Genomic DNA, 19,260 nt, shown 5'->3' with positions numbered 1-19,260 from the left:
TTAGACTGTTTGGCCTTTGGTTTGGCCCTGTCCTGAGGAAGGGCGTGGCCCTTACCTCCCGTAATGTCAGCAATAATTTCCTTCAAGCCGGGCCCGAATAAGGTCTGCCCTTTGAAAGGAATGTTAAGTAGTTTAGACTTGGAAGTTACATCCGCTGACCAGGATTTAAGCCAGAGCGCTCTGCGAGCCTGTATGGCGAATCCGGAATTTTTAGCCGTAAGTTTGGTTAGATGTACCACGGCATCTGAAACAAACGCATTAGCCTGCTTAAGGGTTCTAACTTTGCTCAAGGCCTCATCCAACGGCTCTGTGCGAATCGCCTCTTCCAGAGACTCAAACCAGAATGCCGCTGCAGCCGTGACAGGCGCAATGCATGCAAGAGGCTGCAATATAAAACCCTGTTGAACAAACATTTTCTTAAGATAACCCTCTAATTTCTTATCCATTGGATCTGAGAAAGCACAGCTATCCTCCACCGGGATAGTGGTACGCTTGGCTAACGTAGAAACTGCTCCCTCCACCTTAGGGACCGTCTGCCATAAGTCTCGTGTGGTGGCGTCTATAGGGAACATTTTTCTAAATATCGGGGGAGGGGAAAAAGGCACACCGGGTCTATCCCACTCCTTACTGATAATTTCTGTAAGTCTTTTAGGTATAGGAAAAACGTCAGTACACACCGGTACCGCATAGTATCTATCCAACCTACACAATTTCTCTGGAATTGCCACCGTGTCGCATTCATTCAGAGCCGCTAATACCTCCCCTAGTAACACATGGAGGTTCTCAAGCTTAAATTTAAAATTTGAAATTTCTGAATCCGGTCTCCCCGAATCAGAACCGTCACCGACAGAATGAAGCTCACCGTCCTCATGTTCTGCAAGTTGTGACGCAGTATCAGACATGGCTCTCGTGTCATCAGCGTGCTCTGTCCTTAACCCAGAGCTATCGCGTTTGCCCCTTAATTCGGGCATATTATATAATACTTCTTTCATAACATTAGCCATATCATGTAAAGTGATTTGTAAGGGCCTAGATGTAGTAGGTGTCTCAATCCTACGCATCTCCCGAGCGGGAGACGCAGGTACTGACACGTGAGGAGAGTTAGGCGGCATAACTTCCCCCTCGTTGTCTGGTGATAGCTTCTTTATCGGTACAGATTGACTTTTATTCAAAGCAATATCAATACAATTGGTACACATCGTTCTATTGGGCTCCACATTGGCTTTTGAACATGATGAACAAACAGTTTCCTCTGAATCAGACATGTTAAAACAGACTTAGCAATGAAAATAACAAGCTTGGAAATCACTTTCAATAAGTTTTACAAGCAATATAAAAAACGCTGCAGCGCTTCAAAATACAGATAGAATTAAACAATTCTTAACAAGAAGTGTACTATTAGCAGAGTATTGCACCCATTAGCAAAAGGATGATTAACCCCTCGATACCCAAAACGGATAAAACAGATATCAATTAAGATTTAACGCTTTTAATCACAGTCAGCACACTGTCACAGATCTGCTGTGACTGATTACCTCCCTCACAAATGAAATTTGCAGACCCCTGAGCTCTCTAGAGACGTCCTGGATCAAGGAGGAAGAAGCAGAAAGACTGTGCAATAATTTTAACTGCGCAATAAGGCGCTAAAACAAGGGCCCTCCCACTCCAATCACAACAGTGGGAGCCCTAATATAACGGTTTCCATGCAGAAAATATGTTAGCCATGTGGAAAAAATCATGCCCAAAGCGATTTATCACCAAAGTACCTCACAAAAAAACGAATAACATGCCAGTAAACGTTTTATTAAAAAACAACATCTTTCAATGTCATGCAAAGCTATCACTAAGACTGCTAACAGTCGCTACCACTGCAGAGAAGGCTTAAGTATTATTTCAGTGTTAACAGTATTTTCTCAGTCAAATTCTAGTCCCTAGAATATAACTCAACTGCGCATACATTTATCAGCCTGATACCAGTTGCTACTACTGCATTTAAGGCTGTACTTACATCATACGGTAACAGCAGTATTTTCTTAGTCAATTCCATTCCCAGAAAATAAAGTACCGCACATACCTCATTTGCGGAGGACCCCGCATGCTATTCCGAGTCTGAAGTTACCCCACTCCTCAGAATGTCGAGAACAGCCAGTGGATCTTAGTTACGCCTGCTAAGATCATAGATAAAAAACGCAGGCAGTTTCTTCTTCCAAATACTGCCTGAGATAGAAAAACAGCACACTCCGGTGCCATTTAAAATAACAAACTTTTGATTGAAGAATAGTTAATAGTTAAGTAAAAACTCCAGCTCCTCTCGCGACCTCCTTCTTTGTTGAGGGTTGCAAGAGAATGACTGGATATGACATGTGAGGGGAGGAGCTATGTGGCAGCTCTGCTTGGGTGATCCTCTTGCAACTTCCTGTTGGGAAGGAGAATATATCCCATAAGTAATGGATGACCCGTGGACTGAACACACTTAACAAGAGAGATAAGGAATTGGAATAATTGTGCTTTATACAAAAAAATTATAACCACCACAAAAAAGGGTGGGCCTCATGGACTCTTGCTAATATGAAAGAAATGAATTTATCAGGTAAGTTCTTACATAAATTATGTTTTCTTTCATGTAATTAGCAAGAGTCCATGAGCTAGTGACGTATGGGATAATGACTACCCAAGATGTGGATCTTCCACGCAAGAGTCACTAGAGAGGGAGGGATAAAATAAAGACAGCCAATTCCGCTGAAAAAAATCCACACCCAAAACAAAGTTTAAATCTTATAATGAAAAAAACTGAAAATATAAGCAGAAGAATCAAACTGAAACAGCTGCCTGAAGTACTTTTCTACCAAAAACTGCTTCAGAAGAAGAAAACATCAAAATGGTAGAATTTAGTAAAAGTATGCAAAGAAGACCAAGTTGCTGCTTTGCAAATCTGATCAACCGAAGCTTCATTCCTAAACGCCCAGGAAGTAGAAACTGACCTAGTAGAATGAGCTGTAATCCTTTGAGGCAGAGTTTTACCCGACTCGACATAAGCATGGTGAATTAAAGATTTCAACCAAGATGCCAAAGAAATGGCAGATGCCTTCTGACCTATCCTAGAACCGGAAAAGATAACAAATAGACTAGAAGTCTTTCGGAAATTCTTAGTAGCTTCAACATAATATTTCAAAGCTCTAACTACATCCAAAGAATGCAATGATTTCTCCTTAGAATTCTTAGGATTAGGACACAATGAAGGAACCACAATTTCTCTACTAATGTTGTTAGAATTCACAACCTTAGGCAAATATGTAAAAGAAGTCCGCAACACCGCCTTATCCTGATGAAAAATCAGAAAAGGAGACTCACAAGAAAGAGCAGATAATTCAGAAACTCTTCTAGCAGAAGAGATGGCCAAAAGAAACAAAAAACTTTCCAAGAAAGTAATTTAATGTCCATTGAATGCATAGGTTCAAACGGAGGAGCTTGAAGAGCCCCCAGAACCAAATTCAAACTCCAAGGAGCAGAAATTGACTTAATAACAGGCTTTATACGAACCAAAGCTTGTACAAAACAATGAATATCAGGAAGATTAGCAATCTTTCTGTGAAAAAGAACAGAAAGAGCAGAGATTTGTCCTTTCAAGGAACTTGCAGACAAACCTTTATCCAAACCATCCTGAAGAAACTGTAGAATCCTCGGAATTCTAAAAGAATGCCAGGAAAAATGATGCGAAAGACACCAAGAAATATAAGTTTTCCAAACTCGATAATATATCTTTCTAGATACAGATTAACGAGCCTGTAACATAGTACTAATCACAGAGTCAGAGAAACCTCTTTGACTAAGAATCAAGCGTTCAATCTCCATACCTTTAAATTTAAGGATTTGAGATCCTGATGGAAAAAAGGACCTTGAGACAGAAGGTCTGGTCTTAACGGAAGAGTCCATGGTTGGCAAGAGGCCATCCGGACAAGATCCGCATACCAAAACCTGTGAGGCCATGCTGGAGCCACCAGCAGAACAAACGAGCATTCCTTCAGAATCTTGGAGATTACTCTTGGAAGAAGAACTAGAGGCGGAAAGATATAGGCAGGATGATACTTCCAAGGAAGTGACAATGCATCCACTGCTTCCGCCTGAGGATCCCTGGATCTGGACAGATACCTGGGAAGTTTCTTGTTTAGATGAGAAGCCATCAGATCTATTTCTGGAAGTCCCCACATTTGAACAATCTGAAGAAATACCTCTGGGTGAAGAGACCATTCGCCCGGATGTAACGTTTGGCGACTGAGATAATCCGCTTCCCAATTGTCTATACCTGGGATATGAACCGCAGAAATTAGACAGGAGCTGGATTCCGCCCATACCAGTATTCGAGATACTTCTTTCATAGCCAGAGGACTGCGAGTCATGATTGATGTATGCCACAGTTGTGACATTGTCTGTCTGAAAACAAATGAACGATTCTCTCTTCAGAAGAGGCCAAAACTGAAGAGCTCTGAAAATTGCACGGAGTTCCAAAATATTGATCGGTAATCTCACCTCCTGAGATTCCCAAACCCCTTGTGCTGTCAGAGACCCCCAAACAGCTCCCCAACCTGTCAGACTCTCATCTGTTGAAATTACAGTCCAAGTCGGAAGAACAAAAGAAGCCCCCTGAACTAAACAATGGTGATCTGTCCACCACGTCAGAGAGTGTCGTACAATCGGTTTTAAAGATATTAATTGAGATATCTTTGTGTAATCCCTGCACCACTGGTTCAGCATACAGAGTTGAAGAGGTCGCATGTGAAAACGAGCAAAGGGGATCGCGTCCGATGCAGCAGTCATAAGACCTAGAATTTCCATGCATAAGGCTACCGAAGGGAATGATTGTGACTGAAGGTTTCGACAAGCTGAGATCAATTTTAGACGTCTCTTGTCTGTTAGAGACAGAGTCATGGACACTGAATCTATCTGGAAACCTAAAAAGGTTACCTTTGTCTGAGGAATCAATAAACTTTTCGGTAAATTGATCCTCCAACCATGATTTTGAAGAAACAACACAAGTCGATTCGTATGAGATTCTGCTAAATGTGAAGACTGAGCAAGTACCAAGATATCGAGCACAAACTTACTTCACCACCTCCATAGGAGGCAAAGTTTGTAAAACTGATTTGTGGGTGTGGTGAGGGGTGTATTTATAGGCATTTTGAGGTTTGGGAAACTTTGCCCCTCCTGGTAGGAATGTATATCCCATACGTCACTAGCTCATGGACTCTTGCTAATTACATGAAAGAAATACTCATTTGATATTAAGACTAGGGGCCCACTGTTCTAAAGCTCTCCACTCTGGTGAAATTATCTAATGAGTCTACTTAGTACTGCGATGTCCCTGAAATAATTTTAGAAAGTCAAAATTTAGCTTAAGAGATATTTATCTAGTTATGTTGAGACTCATACATTGTTATATAATGCTCCACCCCCACCCCCCAAAAAAAAAAAAAAAACTGCGAGTTCTCTATACTGGGTCTTATGGGTTTCTAGGGCTTAAAGGGACATTCCAGTCAAAATTTCAATGCACATAGATTAATTACATCTTTGAATAGAAACATATAAGCAATATACATGTATTGGCAAAAATGCTTCTAGTAAAAGCTAACATTGTTTTTGTGTTAAAATGTTCTCTGCATGTGAAGCATAGCTAGATATTGTCACATCACCCGCATTTTAAATACTGCAGATGCTCAGATCATCACTGAGGCTTGTGTCATGTCAGCAATTAACAAATTGAATCATTACCAGATGGTACAAGCACCTTAGGTTTTTTTGAGTAAGTACTGTGTATAAAATGCTGGTGCACATTGCATATGTAAATACTCTTTTGAAACAGCTATTGCTTTTATTAGAAGCATTTTTGCTAATACATGTATGTTACAAAATTGCTTCTGTTCAATACTGAAATGCATCCATGTGGTTTCCAATTTTGGCTGGAATATCACTTTAAGGGAGCTGAGATCGAGGGATTTGAATAGTCTTACCCTTTCGTGATTCAAATAGAGCATGAAATTTTAAGCAACTTTCTAATTTACTCCTATTATCAATTTTTCTTCATTCTCTTGGTATCTTTATTTGAATAGCAAGAATGTAAGTTTAGATGCCAGCCCATTTTTGGTGAACAACCTGGGTTGTTCTTGCCGATTGGTGGATAAATTTACCCACCAATAAACAAGTGCTATCCAGGGTTCTGAACCAAAAATTGGCTGGCTCCTTAGCTTAGATGCCTTATTTTTCAAATAAAGATAGCAAGAGAACGAAGAAAAAATGATAATAGGTGTAAATTAGAAAGTTGCTTAAAATTGCATGCTCTGTCTGAATCATGAAAGAAAAATTTTGGGTTCAGTGTCCCTTCAAGCTCTTCTGAGCAATTCCTGGTCTCCATCTTGATGATGTCACCATGCCTATGTGTGGTGACGCCCCCACCAAAGCCGGATTGCAGAGGGAATGCTAAAACCTTGGCTACCTTGTATGTGCTTGCAACTGCAGAGAGGAGGCCATTATCAGCTAATAAATGGCACCCCCTAAAGATGACGAAACATGTTTGTCAACAGTAGTTAAAGCATTGAGTGAACGACTACTTATCAGCAGTTAAAGGGATAAAGAACTTTCCAATTTACTTTCTTCTTTTGGTATAGCTTGTTTAAGAGCAGGAAAGTAAGCTGAAGACCTTGAATGTGTCTGTAGCACTATGGGCTAAATTTATCAAGGGCTAGGAGAATTCTCCTTTATATTCTCCTTCGAGTTCTCTGCAGCTCGCCCTTAGAGAGGTGCACTGGTGCGCACAAATTTATCAAAAAATTACACATTAATTTTCTCCGTTTAGAAGGTGAGTTGGGGTGAATTATGATGAATATCTCCATGCAAAATAATGAAGTTCTCCTGATTTATCATTTCAAACCCGTGCTTTTTTAAAAGTAGTAATTTTTGCCCTCTTCAGGTATTCTATTACATTTATGTTTTACATGGGGCACATTTGAGCATTAAATTTGGTGAGACACATTTTTAATTTAACTTTGTTATAATAATGACCCTTTGTAACCATAACACATTCAAATTGTTAACAACTTTTACGTTCTTTGTGGGGCAATTTTGCATTCTATAGTTGGCATATGGGTGTTCTATATTTTGTCCCCGTATTTTGAGCCTTTACAAGTGTATATTTTCTTCATTTTCAGGTCATTCCTTGCACCAAGCCAAAGATAGACCTGCTAGAATCAGGAAGTAGATTTGAACATGACACAAGCTTAAAGTGAATGTAAAGTTTCATCAAGTAGTGCCCGGGTTTTAAAAATACTATTAAAAACAGGGGCACTTTCATAGATGAAACTTTACATTGCACCATATTTGTAGAAATACTTACCTCTTCATCTTGAAAGCCGGATCGCTGATGTTGTCGCTTCCCCTGCCCGTCGCAAGCCTCTTCCTACGTCAGAAATGACGATTCCGGCCTTCCTCCAATCATGGCGTTGCTTTCGTCCCAGGAGGGGAAGCCGTGATTGGAGGATGCCGGAATCATCATTGCCGACGTAGGAAGAGGCTTGCGATGGGCTGGAGCGGCTTTCAAGACGAAGAGGTAAGTATTTCTACAAATATGGTGAAATGTAAAGTTTTATCAATTAAAGTGCCCGTTTTTAATAGTATTTTTAAAAACCGGGCACTACTTGCTACTTTGCACTTGCGTGAAATTCCGCCCCCTGCCTGCGCACACCCAATTACGTGCGGACAGTAGCGGTCAATCTCCCCAGTCAGATGAGCCCGGGTAGATTGAAATTCGCCACCTAAGAAGTGGCGAAAGGTTAGGGAAGCAGTGGTCTGATTAAGGCTGCTTGTTAAATACGACTGCAGGTTCTCTTGTGAGAACCTGCAGTCGTAGGCAGGCAAAGCCTGCCGAAGGGGTTAATAAATCGACCCCATAGCGCATATTTGTTGGAGAATTTTACGTTCTCCAAAGGGGCAAAAATTATAAATTGGTTACTGGGCGTAATGCTAAGACAGGCTCTGTGAACTACAACTTAAACTAGCAAATTTAACCCTTTTTTAAGCGCACCATTGTGCCTTGGCGAACAAAGCAAAAGGAATGTATAGGAATTTGCAAGAACACTAGATGGCAGCACCCCTGTACATAGTAAGTCAGCTCCAGAGCAGCACTACTGGGAGGTAGCTGAACACATCTGGTAATGACAAGACGCATATATCTGCAGCCACCAATCATAATCTAGCTCCCACTACTGAATTGCTGCTATAGAAACCTTTTAACAAAAACACTACATTAACATACAATTGAATATCAAAGCCGATTAGCTGCAGTGTGATGCGTAAGAGAAGAGGAACCAAGGACTGCAGTATAGGATGCCTCAATACGATTTGAAACCCACATTTTTTCTTTTGTGATTTAGACGGAGCATTATATTTTTAAAAAACTTGCTTACCTGATAAATTACTTTCTCCAACAGTGTGTCCCGTCCACGGCGTCATCCTTACTTGTGGGATATTCTCTTCCCCAACAGGAAATGGCAAAGAGTCCCAGCAAAGCTGGTCACATGATCCCTCCTAGGCTCCGCCCACCCCAGTCATTCGACCGACGGACAGGAGGAAATATATATAGGAGAAACCATATGATACCGTGGTGACTGTAGTTAGAGAAAATAATTCATCAGACCTGATTAAAAAACCAGGGCAGGCCGTGGACCGGACACACCGTTGGAGAAAGTAATTTATCAGGTAAGCATAAATTCTGTTTTCTCCAACATTGGTGTGTCCGGTCCACGGCGTCATCCTTACTTGTGGGAACCAATACCAAAGCTTTAGGACACGGATGAAGGGAGGGAGCAAATCAGGTCACCTAAATGGAAGGCACCACGGCTTGCAAAACCTTTCTCCCAAAAATAGCCTCCGAAGAAGCAAAAGTATCAAATTTGTAAAATTTGGCAAAAGTGTGCAGTGACGACCAAGTCGCTGCCTTACATATCTGGTCAACAGAAGCCTCGTTCTTGAATGCCCATGTGGAAGCCACAGCCCTAGTGGAGTGAGCTGTGATTCTTTCAGGAGGCTGCCGTCCGGCAGTCTCATAAGCCAATCGGATAATGCTTTTAAGCCAAAAGGAAAGAGAGGTAGAAGTCGCTTTTTGACCTCTCCTTTTACCAGAATAAACAACAAACAAGGAAGATGTTTGTCTGAAATCTTTAGTAGCCTCTAAATAGAATTTTAGAGCACGGACTACATCCAAATTGTGTAACAAACGTTCCTTCTTTGAAACTGGATTCGGACACAAAGAAGGTACAACTATCCCCTGGTTAATATTTTTGTTAGAAACAACTTTAGGAAGAAAACCAGGCTTAGTACGCAAAACCACCTTATCTGCATGGAACACCAGATAAGGAGGAGAACACTGCAGAGCAGATAACTCTGAAACTCTTCTGGCAGAAGAGATTGCAACCAAAAACAAAACTTTCCAAGATAGTAACTTAATATCTACGGAATGTAAGGGTTCAAACGGAACCCCTTGAAGAACTGAAAGAACTAGATTTAAACTCCAGGGAGGAGTCAAAGGTCTGTAAACAGGCTTGATCCTAACCAGAGCCTGAACAAATGCTTGAACATCTGGCATAGCTGCCAGTCGTTTGTGTAGTAAGACAGATAAAGCAGAAATCTGTCCCTTTAGAGAACTTGCAGATAATCCTTTCTCCAAACCTTCTTGTAGAAAGGATAGAATCTTAGGAATCTTTATCTTGTTCCATGGCAATCCTTTGGATTCACACCAACAGATATATTTTTTCCATATTTTATGGTAAATTTTTCTAGTTACAGGCTTTCTAGCCTGAATCAGAGTATCTATTACAGAATCTGAAAACCCACGCTTTGATAAAATCAAGCGTTCAATCTCCAAGCCGTCAGCTGGAGGGAAACCAGATTCGGATGTTCGAATGGACCTTGAACAAGAAGGTCCTGTCTCAAAGGTAGCTTCCATGGTGGAGCCGATGACATATTCACCAGGTCTGCGTACCAAGTCCTGCGTGGCCACGCAGGAGCTATCAAGATCACCGAAGCCCTCTCCTGATTGATCCTGGCTACCAGCCTGGGAATGAGAGGAAACGGTGGGAATACATAAGCTAGGTTGAAGGTCCAAGGTGCTACTAGTGCATCTACTAGAGTCGCCTTGGGATCCCTGGATCTGGACCCGTAGCAAGGAACCTTGAAGTTCTGACGAGACGCCATCAGATCCATGTCTGGAATGCCCCATAATTGAGTTATTTGGGCAAAGATTTCCGGATGGAGTTCCCACTCCCCCGGATGGAATGTCTGACGACTCAGAAAATCCGCTTCCCAATTTTCCACTCCTGGGATGTGGATCGCAGACAAGTGGCAGGAGTGATCCTCCGCCCATTGAATTATTTTGGTCACTTCTTCCATCGCCAGGGAACTCCTTGTTCCCCCCTGATGATTGATATATGCAACAGTTGTCATGTTGTCTGATTGAAACCTTATGAATTTGGCCTTTGCTAGATGAGGCCAAGCTTTGAGAGCATTGAATATCGCTCTCAGTTCCAGAATGTTTATCGGGAGAAGAGATTCTTCCCGAGACCATAGACCCTGAGCTTTCAGGGGTTCCCAGACCGCGCCCCAGCCCACCAGGCTGGCGTCGGTCGTGACAATGACCCACTCTGGTCTGCGGAAGCTCATTCCCTGTGACAGATTGTCCAGGGTCAGCCACCAACGGAGTGAATCTCTGGTCTTTTGATCTACTTGAATCGTCGGAGACAAGTCTGTATAATCCCCATTCCACTGTCTGAGCATGCACAGTTGTAATGGTCTTAGATGAATTCGTGCAAAAGGAACTATGTCCATTGTTGCAACCATCAATCCTATTACTTCCATGCACTGCGCTATGGAAGGACGAAGAACAGAATGAAGTACTTGACAAGAGCTTAGAATTTTTGATTTTCTGACCTCTGTCAGAAAAATCCTCATTTGTAAGGAATCTATTATTGTTCCCAAGAAGGGAACTCTTGTTGACGGGGACAGAGAACTTTTTTCTTTGTTCACCTTCCATCCGTGAGATCTGAGAAAGGCTAGGACGATGTCCGTATGAGCCTTTGCTTTTGACAGAGACGACGCTTGAATCAGGATGTCGTCCAAGTAAGGTACTACTGCAATGCCCCTTGGTCTTAGAACCGCTAGAAGGGACCCTAGTACCTTTGTGAAAATCCTTGGAGCAGTGGCTAATCCGAATGGAAGTGCCACAAACTGGTAATGCTTGTCCAGAAAAGCGAACCTTAGGAACTGATGATGTTCCTTGTGGATAGGAATATGTAGGTACGCATTCTTTAAATCCACGGTAGTCATAAATTGATTTTCCTGGATAGTAGGTAGGATCGTTCGAATAGTTTCCATTTTGAACGATGGTACCCTGAGAAATTTGTTTAGGATCTTGAGATCCAAAATTGGTCTGAATGTTCCCTCTTTTTTGGGAACTATGAACAGGTTGGAATAAAAACCCTTGTTCTCTTATTGGAACTGGATGAATCACTCCCATCCTTAACAGGTCTTCTACACAATGTAAGAATGCCTGTCTTTTTATTTGGTTTGAAGATAACTGAGACCTGTGGAACCTTCCCCTTGGGGGTAGTTCCTTGAATTCCAGGAGATAACCTTGAGAAACTATTTCTAGCGCCCAAGGATCCTGAACATCTCTTGCCCAAGCCTGAGCAAAGAGAGAAAGTCTGCCCCCCACCAGATCCAGTCCCGGATCGGGGGCTATCCCTTCATGCTGATTTGGTAGCAGTGGTAGGCTTCTTGGCCTGCTTACCCTTGTTCCAGCCTTGCATTGGTTTCCAGGCTGGTTTGGGTTGTGAAGTATTACCCTCTTGCTTAGAGGATGTAGAATTAGAGGCTGGTCCATTTCTGCGAAAGGGACGAAAATTAGGTTTATTTTTAGCCTTAAAAGACCTATCCTGTGGGAGGGCGTGGCCCTTTCCCCCAGTGATGTCTGAAATAATCTCTTTCAAATCAGGTCCAAATAATGTTTTACCTTTGAAAGGAATGTTAAGCAATTTTGTCTTGGAAGACACATCCGCTGACCAAGACTTTAGCCAAAGCACTCTGCGCGCCACGATAGCAAACCCTGAATTTTTCGCCGCTAATCTAGCTAATTGCAAAGCGGCATCTAAAACAAAAGAGTTAGCCAATTTAAGTGCTTGAACTCTGTCCATAACCTCCTCATACGAAGATTCTTTATTGAGCGATTTTTCTAGTTCCTCGAACCAGAAACACGCTGCTGTAGTGACAGGAACAATGCATGAAATTGGTTGTAGAAGGTAACCTTGCTGTACAAAAATCTTTTTAAGCAAACCCTCTAATTTCTTATCCATAGGATCTTTGAAAGCACAACTATCTTCGATAGGAATAGTAGTGCGTTTGTTTAGAGTAGAAACCGCCCCCTCGACCTTGGGGACTGTCTGCCATAAGTCCTTTCTGGGGTCGACTATAGGAAATAATTTCTTAAATATAGGGGGGGGGACAAAAGGTATCCCGGGCCTTTCCCACTCTTTATTTACTATGTCCGCCACCCGCTTGGGTATAGGAAAAGCGTCGGGGGGCACCGGAACCTCTAGGAACTTGTCCATCTTACATAATTTCTCTGGAATGACCAAATTGTCACAATCATCCAGAGTAGATAACACCTCCTTAAGCAGTGCGCGGAGATGTTCTAATTTAAATTTAAATGTCACAACATCAGGTTCAGCTTGATGAGAAATTTTTCCTGAATCTGAAATTTCTCCATCAGACAAAACCAAAATTTCACCACAGTGTCTTAAAGCATTAAAAGTATTGCACACCAAATTTCAGAGCTTTAACCCTTAAATTAACGGAACCGGAGCCGTTTTACATTTAACCCCTATACAGTCCCAGCTATATGCTTTGCTGAGACCCAACCAAGCCCAGAGGGGAATACGATACCACAAGACGCCTTCTATAAGCTTTTTCAGTGATTCTTAGCTCCTGACACATGCATCTGCATGCCTTGCTCTCCAAAAACAACTGCGCATTATTGGCGCGAAAATGAGGCTCTGTCTATAACTAGAAAGGCCCCCAACTGAAAAAGGTGTCCAACACAGTGCCTGCCGTTTTCCTAAACGTTTCCCCAAGATTATAACACCAATAATTAGTTAGAATCTGTATAATATGCCTAATAAAGCAATCATTTTAGCCCAGAAAAATGTCTACCAGTTTTTAAGCCCTTTTTGAAGCCCTTTATTCTTTTATGTTAAACTAAGAAAATGGCTTACCGGTCCCCATGAGGGGAAATGACAGCCTTCCAGCATTACATTGTCTTGTTAGAAATATGGCCAGTCATACCTTAAGCAGAAAAGTCTGCTAACTGTTTCCCCAACTGAAGTTACTTCATCTCAACAGTCCTGTGTGGAAACAGCAATCGATTTAAGTAACTGTCTGCTAAAATCATCTTCCTCTTACAAACAGAAATCTTCATCCTTTTCTGTTTCAGAGTAAATAGTACATACCAGCACTATTTTAAAATAACAAACACTTGATAGAAGAATAAAACTACATTTAAACACCAAAAAAAACTCTTAACCATCTCCTTTGAGATGTTGCCTGTACAACGGCAAAGAGAATGACTGGGGTGGGCGGAGCCTAGGAGGGATCATGTGACCAGTTTTGCTGGGACTCTTTGCCATTTCCTGTTGGGGAAGAGAATATCCCACAAGTAAGGATGACGCCGTGGACCGGACACACCAATGTTGGAGAAAGTTTCATATTTTACTAATATGAAATTTGCTTTGTTCTCATGGTATTCTTTGTTGTAGAGATAGATTCCTTAGCAAGGGTTAAATACACGGCTCTATACAAGCCATAGTGTAATAATAACTGGATCTATCATGTTACAGAATTTTCTTTTTGCACTTTTATATCCATTTAACAAAATATTTTGCCATATTTTCCTGTAATTTACCCCTGAATAGTATTTTCCAGTATTACCAGAGGAGCTGGTGTACATCCTGTAGACTCCGACACCACTACATTTGACAGTGATCACTCAGTGCAGGAACTCATTTACATCTATCTCTGAATGGCCAAAAGAGTGATAATAAGAATAATATACCATGTTTTTCAAGGATTGTGTCCCTGAACTGCAAAACAATGCAAATTATGCAAACAAAATGAGTTTAAAAAGCCTTTACCCTTCTGCTTCATGCAGTTTTTTCTACTGCTCTGTTTCATTGTGGATATAAACTCCGCAAAAATAAAAAATCTTCAAGCTCTAATTTTAAGACTATCAATCCTACACTACTGTGTGTTTAATCCCTGCAAACGGGTTAAACACATAATAGAAGTGCACCTTGGGACCCGCTTAGCACTGCTGATCCGAGTGGAAACCACTCATGATCCAATCAGCAGCATTAGTTGCCTATCTGAGTCGTTTGCGGGGGTTAAAAACACAGTAGTGTAGGGTCGATAGTCTTAAAATTACATGCTTTAAAAGCAGAGGTGTCAAACTTTGAGGGTCATTTTCATTACAATTATGTTTAATGGATAGTCACAAGAAGTGAGAGAAGCACTTGCTGTTGCACACAGCTTTAGAGGGCTAAGATCAAGGCTAAGAGGACAAAGCACATCAATTAGGTTACTACTCACCTTTGATGATTTCCGTCGGCTCCTTCTTGTCCAGACCACTACTAACTTATCAGGCTGCCTGTTAATAACAAGAAGAAAACAAACTCATTGTAAGACTTTATTTCATAAGTGATAAACAGAAAAAAAACATGACATGGCACTAAAAAAAACACCTGCACTTATAAGGGGGAGGGGATTTTTCATAACATTTTTTTTACTTGATACAGTTAAGATGCTCTATGGTTGCTAATGGTAATGAGTTACAATATAAAGACAAGAGAAACTGCAGGATAGTGAGCAACAGGCGAGGAGACAAAAGAATGAAGAACACAGAGTCCCCACAAAATGTTTAAAGGGACAAACAGTTTGAGATTGTATTACAAATGTTTAATACAGTTAGAAAACTTTAAAATATACTTTATTTTCCCCCTATTTTCCTGTAAATTAATTTAGAATTCTGAGAATTGGAAGAGCACACTGTAGACATCACAAACCTAACCCAGCTACATATCTGTCCCTAACTGGCCTGAGCAGAGATGAGGAAAATTTATATTTCTTAGACTTGGTTTCTCCAAGTAACACAAGTAGAAGGGGATGTTAGACCACTAAAAAAACAAATTTTAGCAGACAAGAAAGAAAAAAATCTGCTGCAATTTCCTGCTAGTCCAGCACTAGTGTGTCTGCATTTTTAACTTAAAGAGACATTCTACTCCAGAATGTTAATCGTTTAAAAAAAGATAGATAATCCCTTTATTACCCATTACCCAGTTTTGCACAACCAACATGGTTATATTAAAGGGACACTGAACCCAAATTTTTTCTTTTGTGATTCAGATAGAGCATGACATTTTAAGCAACTTTCTAATTTACTGCTATTATCAAATTTTCTTCATTCTCTTGGTATCTATTTGAAATGCAAGAATGAAAGTTTAGATGCCGGCCCATTTTTTGTGAACAACCTGGGTTGTCCTTGCTGATTGGTGGATAAATTTATCCACCAACAAAAATGTGCTGTCCAGAGTCCTGAACAAAAAAACTTAGATGCCTTCTTTTTCAAATAAAGATAGCAAGAGAATGAAGAAAAAATTGATAATAGGAGTAAAATTAGAAAGTTGCTTAAAATTGCATGCTCTATCTGAATCACGAAAATAAATAAATTTGGGTTCAGTGTCCCTTTAATATACTTTTTACCTCTGTGATTACATTGTATCTAAGCCTCTTCTGACAGCCCCCTCGTCACAAGACTTTATTTATTATCTATTGACTTGCATTTTAGCCAATTAGTGCAGTGTCTTGCACAACTCAACCGAGAGAGTACAATGTTATATATATGGCTCACATGAATTAGCAGTCTCCTGTTGTGAAAAGCTAATAAAAAAAATTAAAAAAAGAGGCTGTCTGTAGTGGCTTAGAAACAGGCAGAAATGTACAGGTTTAAATGTTATTATGTTGGTTGGGCAAAGCTGGGGAATGGGTAGTAAAGGCGTTGTCTATCTTTTAAAACAATAACAATTTTGGAATAGACTGTCCCTTTAATTTGTAACTTAAAAGGGACATTATATATTCCAAAATAGCTGCTTTGATCTGTTGGAACCACTACTTATATTGAAAAACAGAATTTATGCTTACCTGATAAATTACTTTCTCCAACGGTGTGTCCGGTCCACGGCGTCATCCTTACTTGTGGGATATTCTCTTCCCCAACAGGAAATGGCAAAGAGTCCCAGCAAAGCTGGTCACATGATCCCTCCTAGGCTCCGCCCACCCTAGTCATTCGACCGACGGACAGGAGGAAATATATATAGGAGAAACCATATGATACCGTGGTGACTGTAGTTAGAGAAAATAATTCATCAGACCTGATTAAAAAACCAGGGCGGGCCGTGGACCGGACACACCGTTGGAGAAAGTAATTTATCTGGTAAGCATAAATTCTGTTTTCTCCAACATTGGTGTGTCCGGTCCACGGCGTCATCCTTACTTGTGGGAACCAATACCAAAGCTTTAGGACACGGATGAAGGGAGGGAGCAAATCAGGTCACCTAAATGGAAGGCACCACGGCTTGCAAAACCTTTCTCCCAAAAATAGCCTCCGAAGAAGCAAAAGTATCAAATTTGTAAAATTTGGCAAAAGTGTGCAGTGAAGACCAAGTCGCTGCCTTACATATCTGGTCAACAGAAGCCTCGTTCTTGAAGGCCCATGTGGAAGCCACAGCCCTAGTGGAGTGAGCTGTGATTCTTGCAGGAGGCTGCCGTCCGGCAGTCTCATAAGCCAATCGGATAATGCTTTTAAGCCAAAAGGAAAGAGAGGTAGAAGTCGCTTTTTGACCTCTCCTTTTACCAGAATAAACAACAAACAAGGAAGATGTTTGTCTGAAATCTTTAGTAGCCTCTAAATAGAATTTTAGAGCACGGACTACGTCCAAATTGTGTAACAAACGTTCCTTCTTTGAAACTGGATTCGGACACAAAGAAGGTACAACTATCTCCTGGTTAATATTTTTGTTGGAAAAAACCAGGCTTAGTACGCAAAACCACCTTATCTGCATGGAACACCAGAAAGGGCAGAGAACACTGCAGAGCAGATAACTCTGAAACTCTTCTAGCAGAAGAAATTGCAACCAAAAACAAAACTTTCCAAGATAATAACTTAATATCTACGGAATGTAAGGGTTCAAACGGAACCCCTTGAAGAACTGAAAGAACTAGATTTAGACTCCAGGGAGGAGTCAAAGGTCTGTAAACAGGCTTGATCCTAACCAGAGCCTGAACAAATGCTTGAACATCTGGCACAGCTGCCAGTCTTTTGTGAAGTAAAACAGATAAAGCAGAGATCTGTCCCTTCAGAGAACTTGCAGATAATCCTTTCTCCAAACCTTCTTGTAGAAAGGATAGAATCTTAGGAATTTTTATCTTGTTCCATGGGAATCCTTTAGATTCACACCAACAGATATATTTTTTCCATATTTTATGGTAAATTTTTCTAGTTACAGGCTTTCTAGCCTGAATCAGAGTATCTATTACAGAATCTGAAAACCCACGCTTTGATAAAATCAAGCGTTCAATCTCCAAGCCGTCAGTTGGAGGGAAACCAGATTCGGATGTTCGAATGGACCCTGAACAAGAAGGTCCTGTCTCAAAGGTAGCTTCCATGGTGGAGCCGATGACATATTCACCAGGTCTGCATACCAAGTCCTGCGTGGCCACGCAGGAGCTATCAAGATCACCAAGGCCCTCTCCTGATTGATCCTGGCTACCAGCCTGGGGATGAGAGGAAACGGTGGGAATACATAAGCTAGGTTGAAGGTCCAAGGTGCTACTAGTGCATCTACTAGGGTCGCCTTGGGATCCCTGGATCTGGACCCGTAGCAAGGAACCTTGAAGTTCTGATGAGACGCCATCAGATCCATGTCTGGAATGCCCCATAATTGAGTTATTTGGGCAAAGATTTCCGGATGAAGTTCCCACTCCCCCGGATGGAATGTCTGACGACTCAGAAAATCCGCTTCCCAATTTTCCACTCCTGGGATGTGGATCGCAGACAAGTGGCAGGAGTGATCCTCCGCCCATTGAATTATCTTGGTCGCTTCTTTCATCGCCAGGGAAGTCCTTGTTCCCCCCTGATGATTGATATATGCAACGGTCGTCATGTTGTCTGACTGAAACCTTATGAATTTGGCCTTTGCTAGTTGAGGCCAAGCTCTGAGAGCATTGAATATCGCTCTCAGTTCCAGAATGTTTATCGGGAGAAGAGACTCTTCCCGAGACCATAGACCCTGAGCTTTCAGGGATTCCCAGACCGCGCCCCAGCCCACTAGGCTGGCGTCGGTCGTGACAATGACCCACTCTGGTCTGCGGAAGCTCATTCCCTGTGACAGATTGTCCAGGGTCAGCCACCAACGGAGTGAATCTCTGGTCTTTTGATCTACTTGAATCGTCGGAGACAAGTCTGTATAATCCCCATTCCACTGTCTGATCATGCACAGTTGTAATGGTCTTAGATGAATTCGTGCAAAAGGAACTATGTCCATTGTTGCAACCATCAATCCTATTACTTCCATGCACTGCGCTATGGAAGGACGAGGAACAGAATGAAGTACTTGACAAGAGCTTAGAAGTTTTGATTTTCTGACCTCTGTCAGAAAAATCCTCATTTCTAAGGAATCTATTATTGTTCCCAGGAAGGGAACTCTTGTTGACGGGGACAGAGAACTTTTTTCTTTGTTCACCTTCCATCCGTGAGATCTGAGAAAGGCTAGGACGATGTCCGTATGAGCCTTTGCTTTTGACAGGGACGACGCTTGAATCAGGATGTCGTCCAAGTAAGGTACTACTGCAATGCCCCTTGGTCTTAGAACCGCTAGAAGGGACCCTAGTACCTTTGTGAAAATCCTTGGAGCAGTGGCTAATCCAAATGGAAGTGCCACAAACTGGTAATGCTTGTCCAGAAAAGCGAACCTTAGGAACTGATGATGTTCCTTGTGGATAGGAATATGTAGGTACGCATCCTTTAAATCCACGGTAGTCATAAATTGATTTTCCTGGATAGTAGGTAGGATCGTTCGAATAGTTTCCATTTTGAACGATGGTACCCTGAGAAAT

The 19,260-nt window shown here is 41.5% G+C and overlaps 1 protein-coding gene across 5 annotated transcripts in view; it reads right to left on the bottom strand.

The window, feature by feature from the left end:
- The window catches only part of EHBP1 (EH domain binding protein 1), a 1,033,533-nt gene that overhangs the window by 841,621 nt on the left and 172,652 nt on the right, over positions 1–19,260 (bottom strand). For all 5 annotated transcript variants that reach the window (XM_053712059.1, XM_053712060.1, XM_053712061.1 and 2 more), the window contains exon 3: positions 14,680–14,737. In XM_053712059.1, coding sequence (XP_053568034.1) covers positions 14,680–14,737 — 58 coding nt within the window. The remainder of the gene's footprint in view (positions 1–14,679; positions 14,738–19,260) is intronic.

Source organism: Bombina bombina, chromosome 4 (assembly GCF_027579735.1).
Source record: "Bombina bombina isolate aBomBom1 chromosome 4, aBomBom1.pri, whole genome shotgun sequence".
NCBI lineage: Eukaryota > Metazoa > Chordata > Amphibia > Anura > Bombinatoridae > Bombina > Bombina bombina.
Note: the sequence above shows the minus strand (reverse complement) of the source record. Positions and strands in the feature narration are given on the sequence as shown.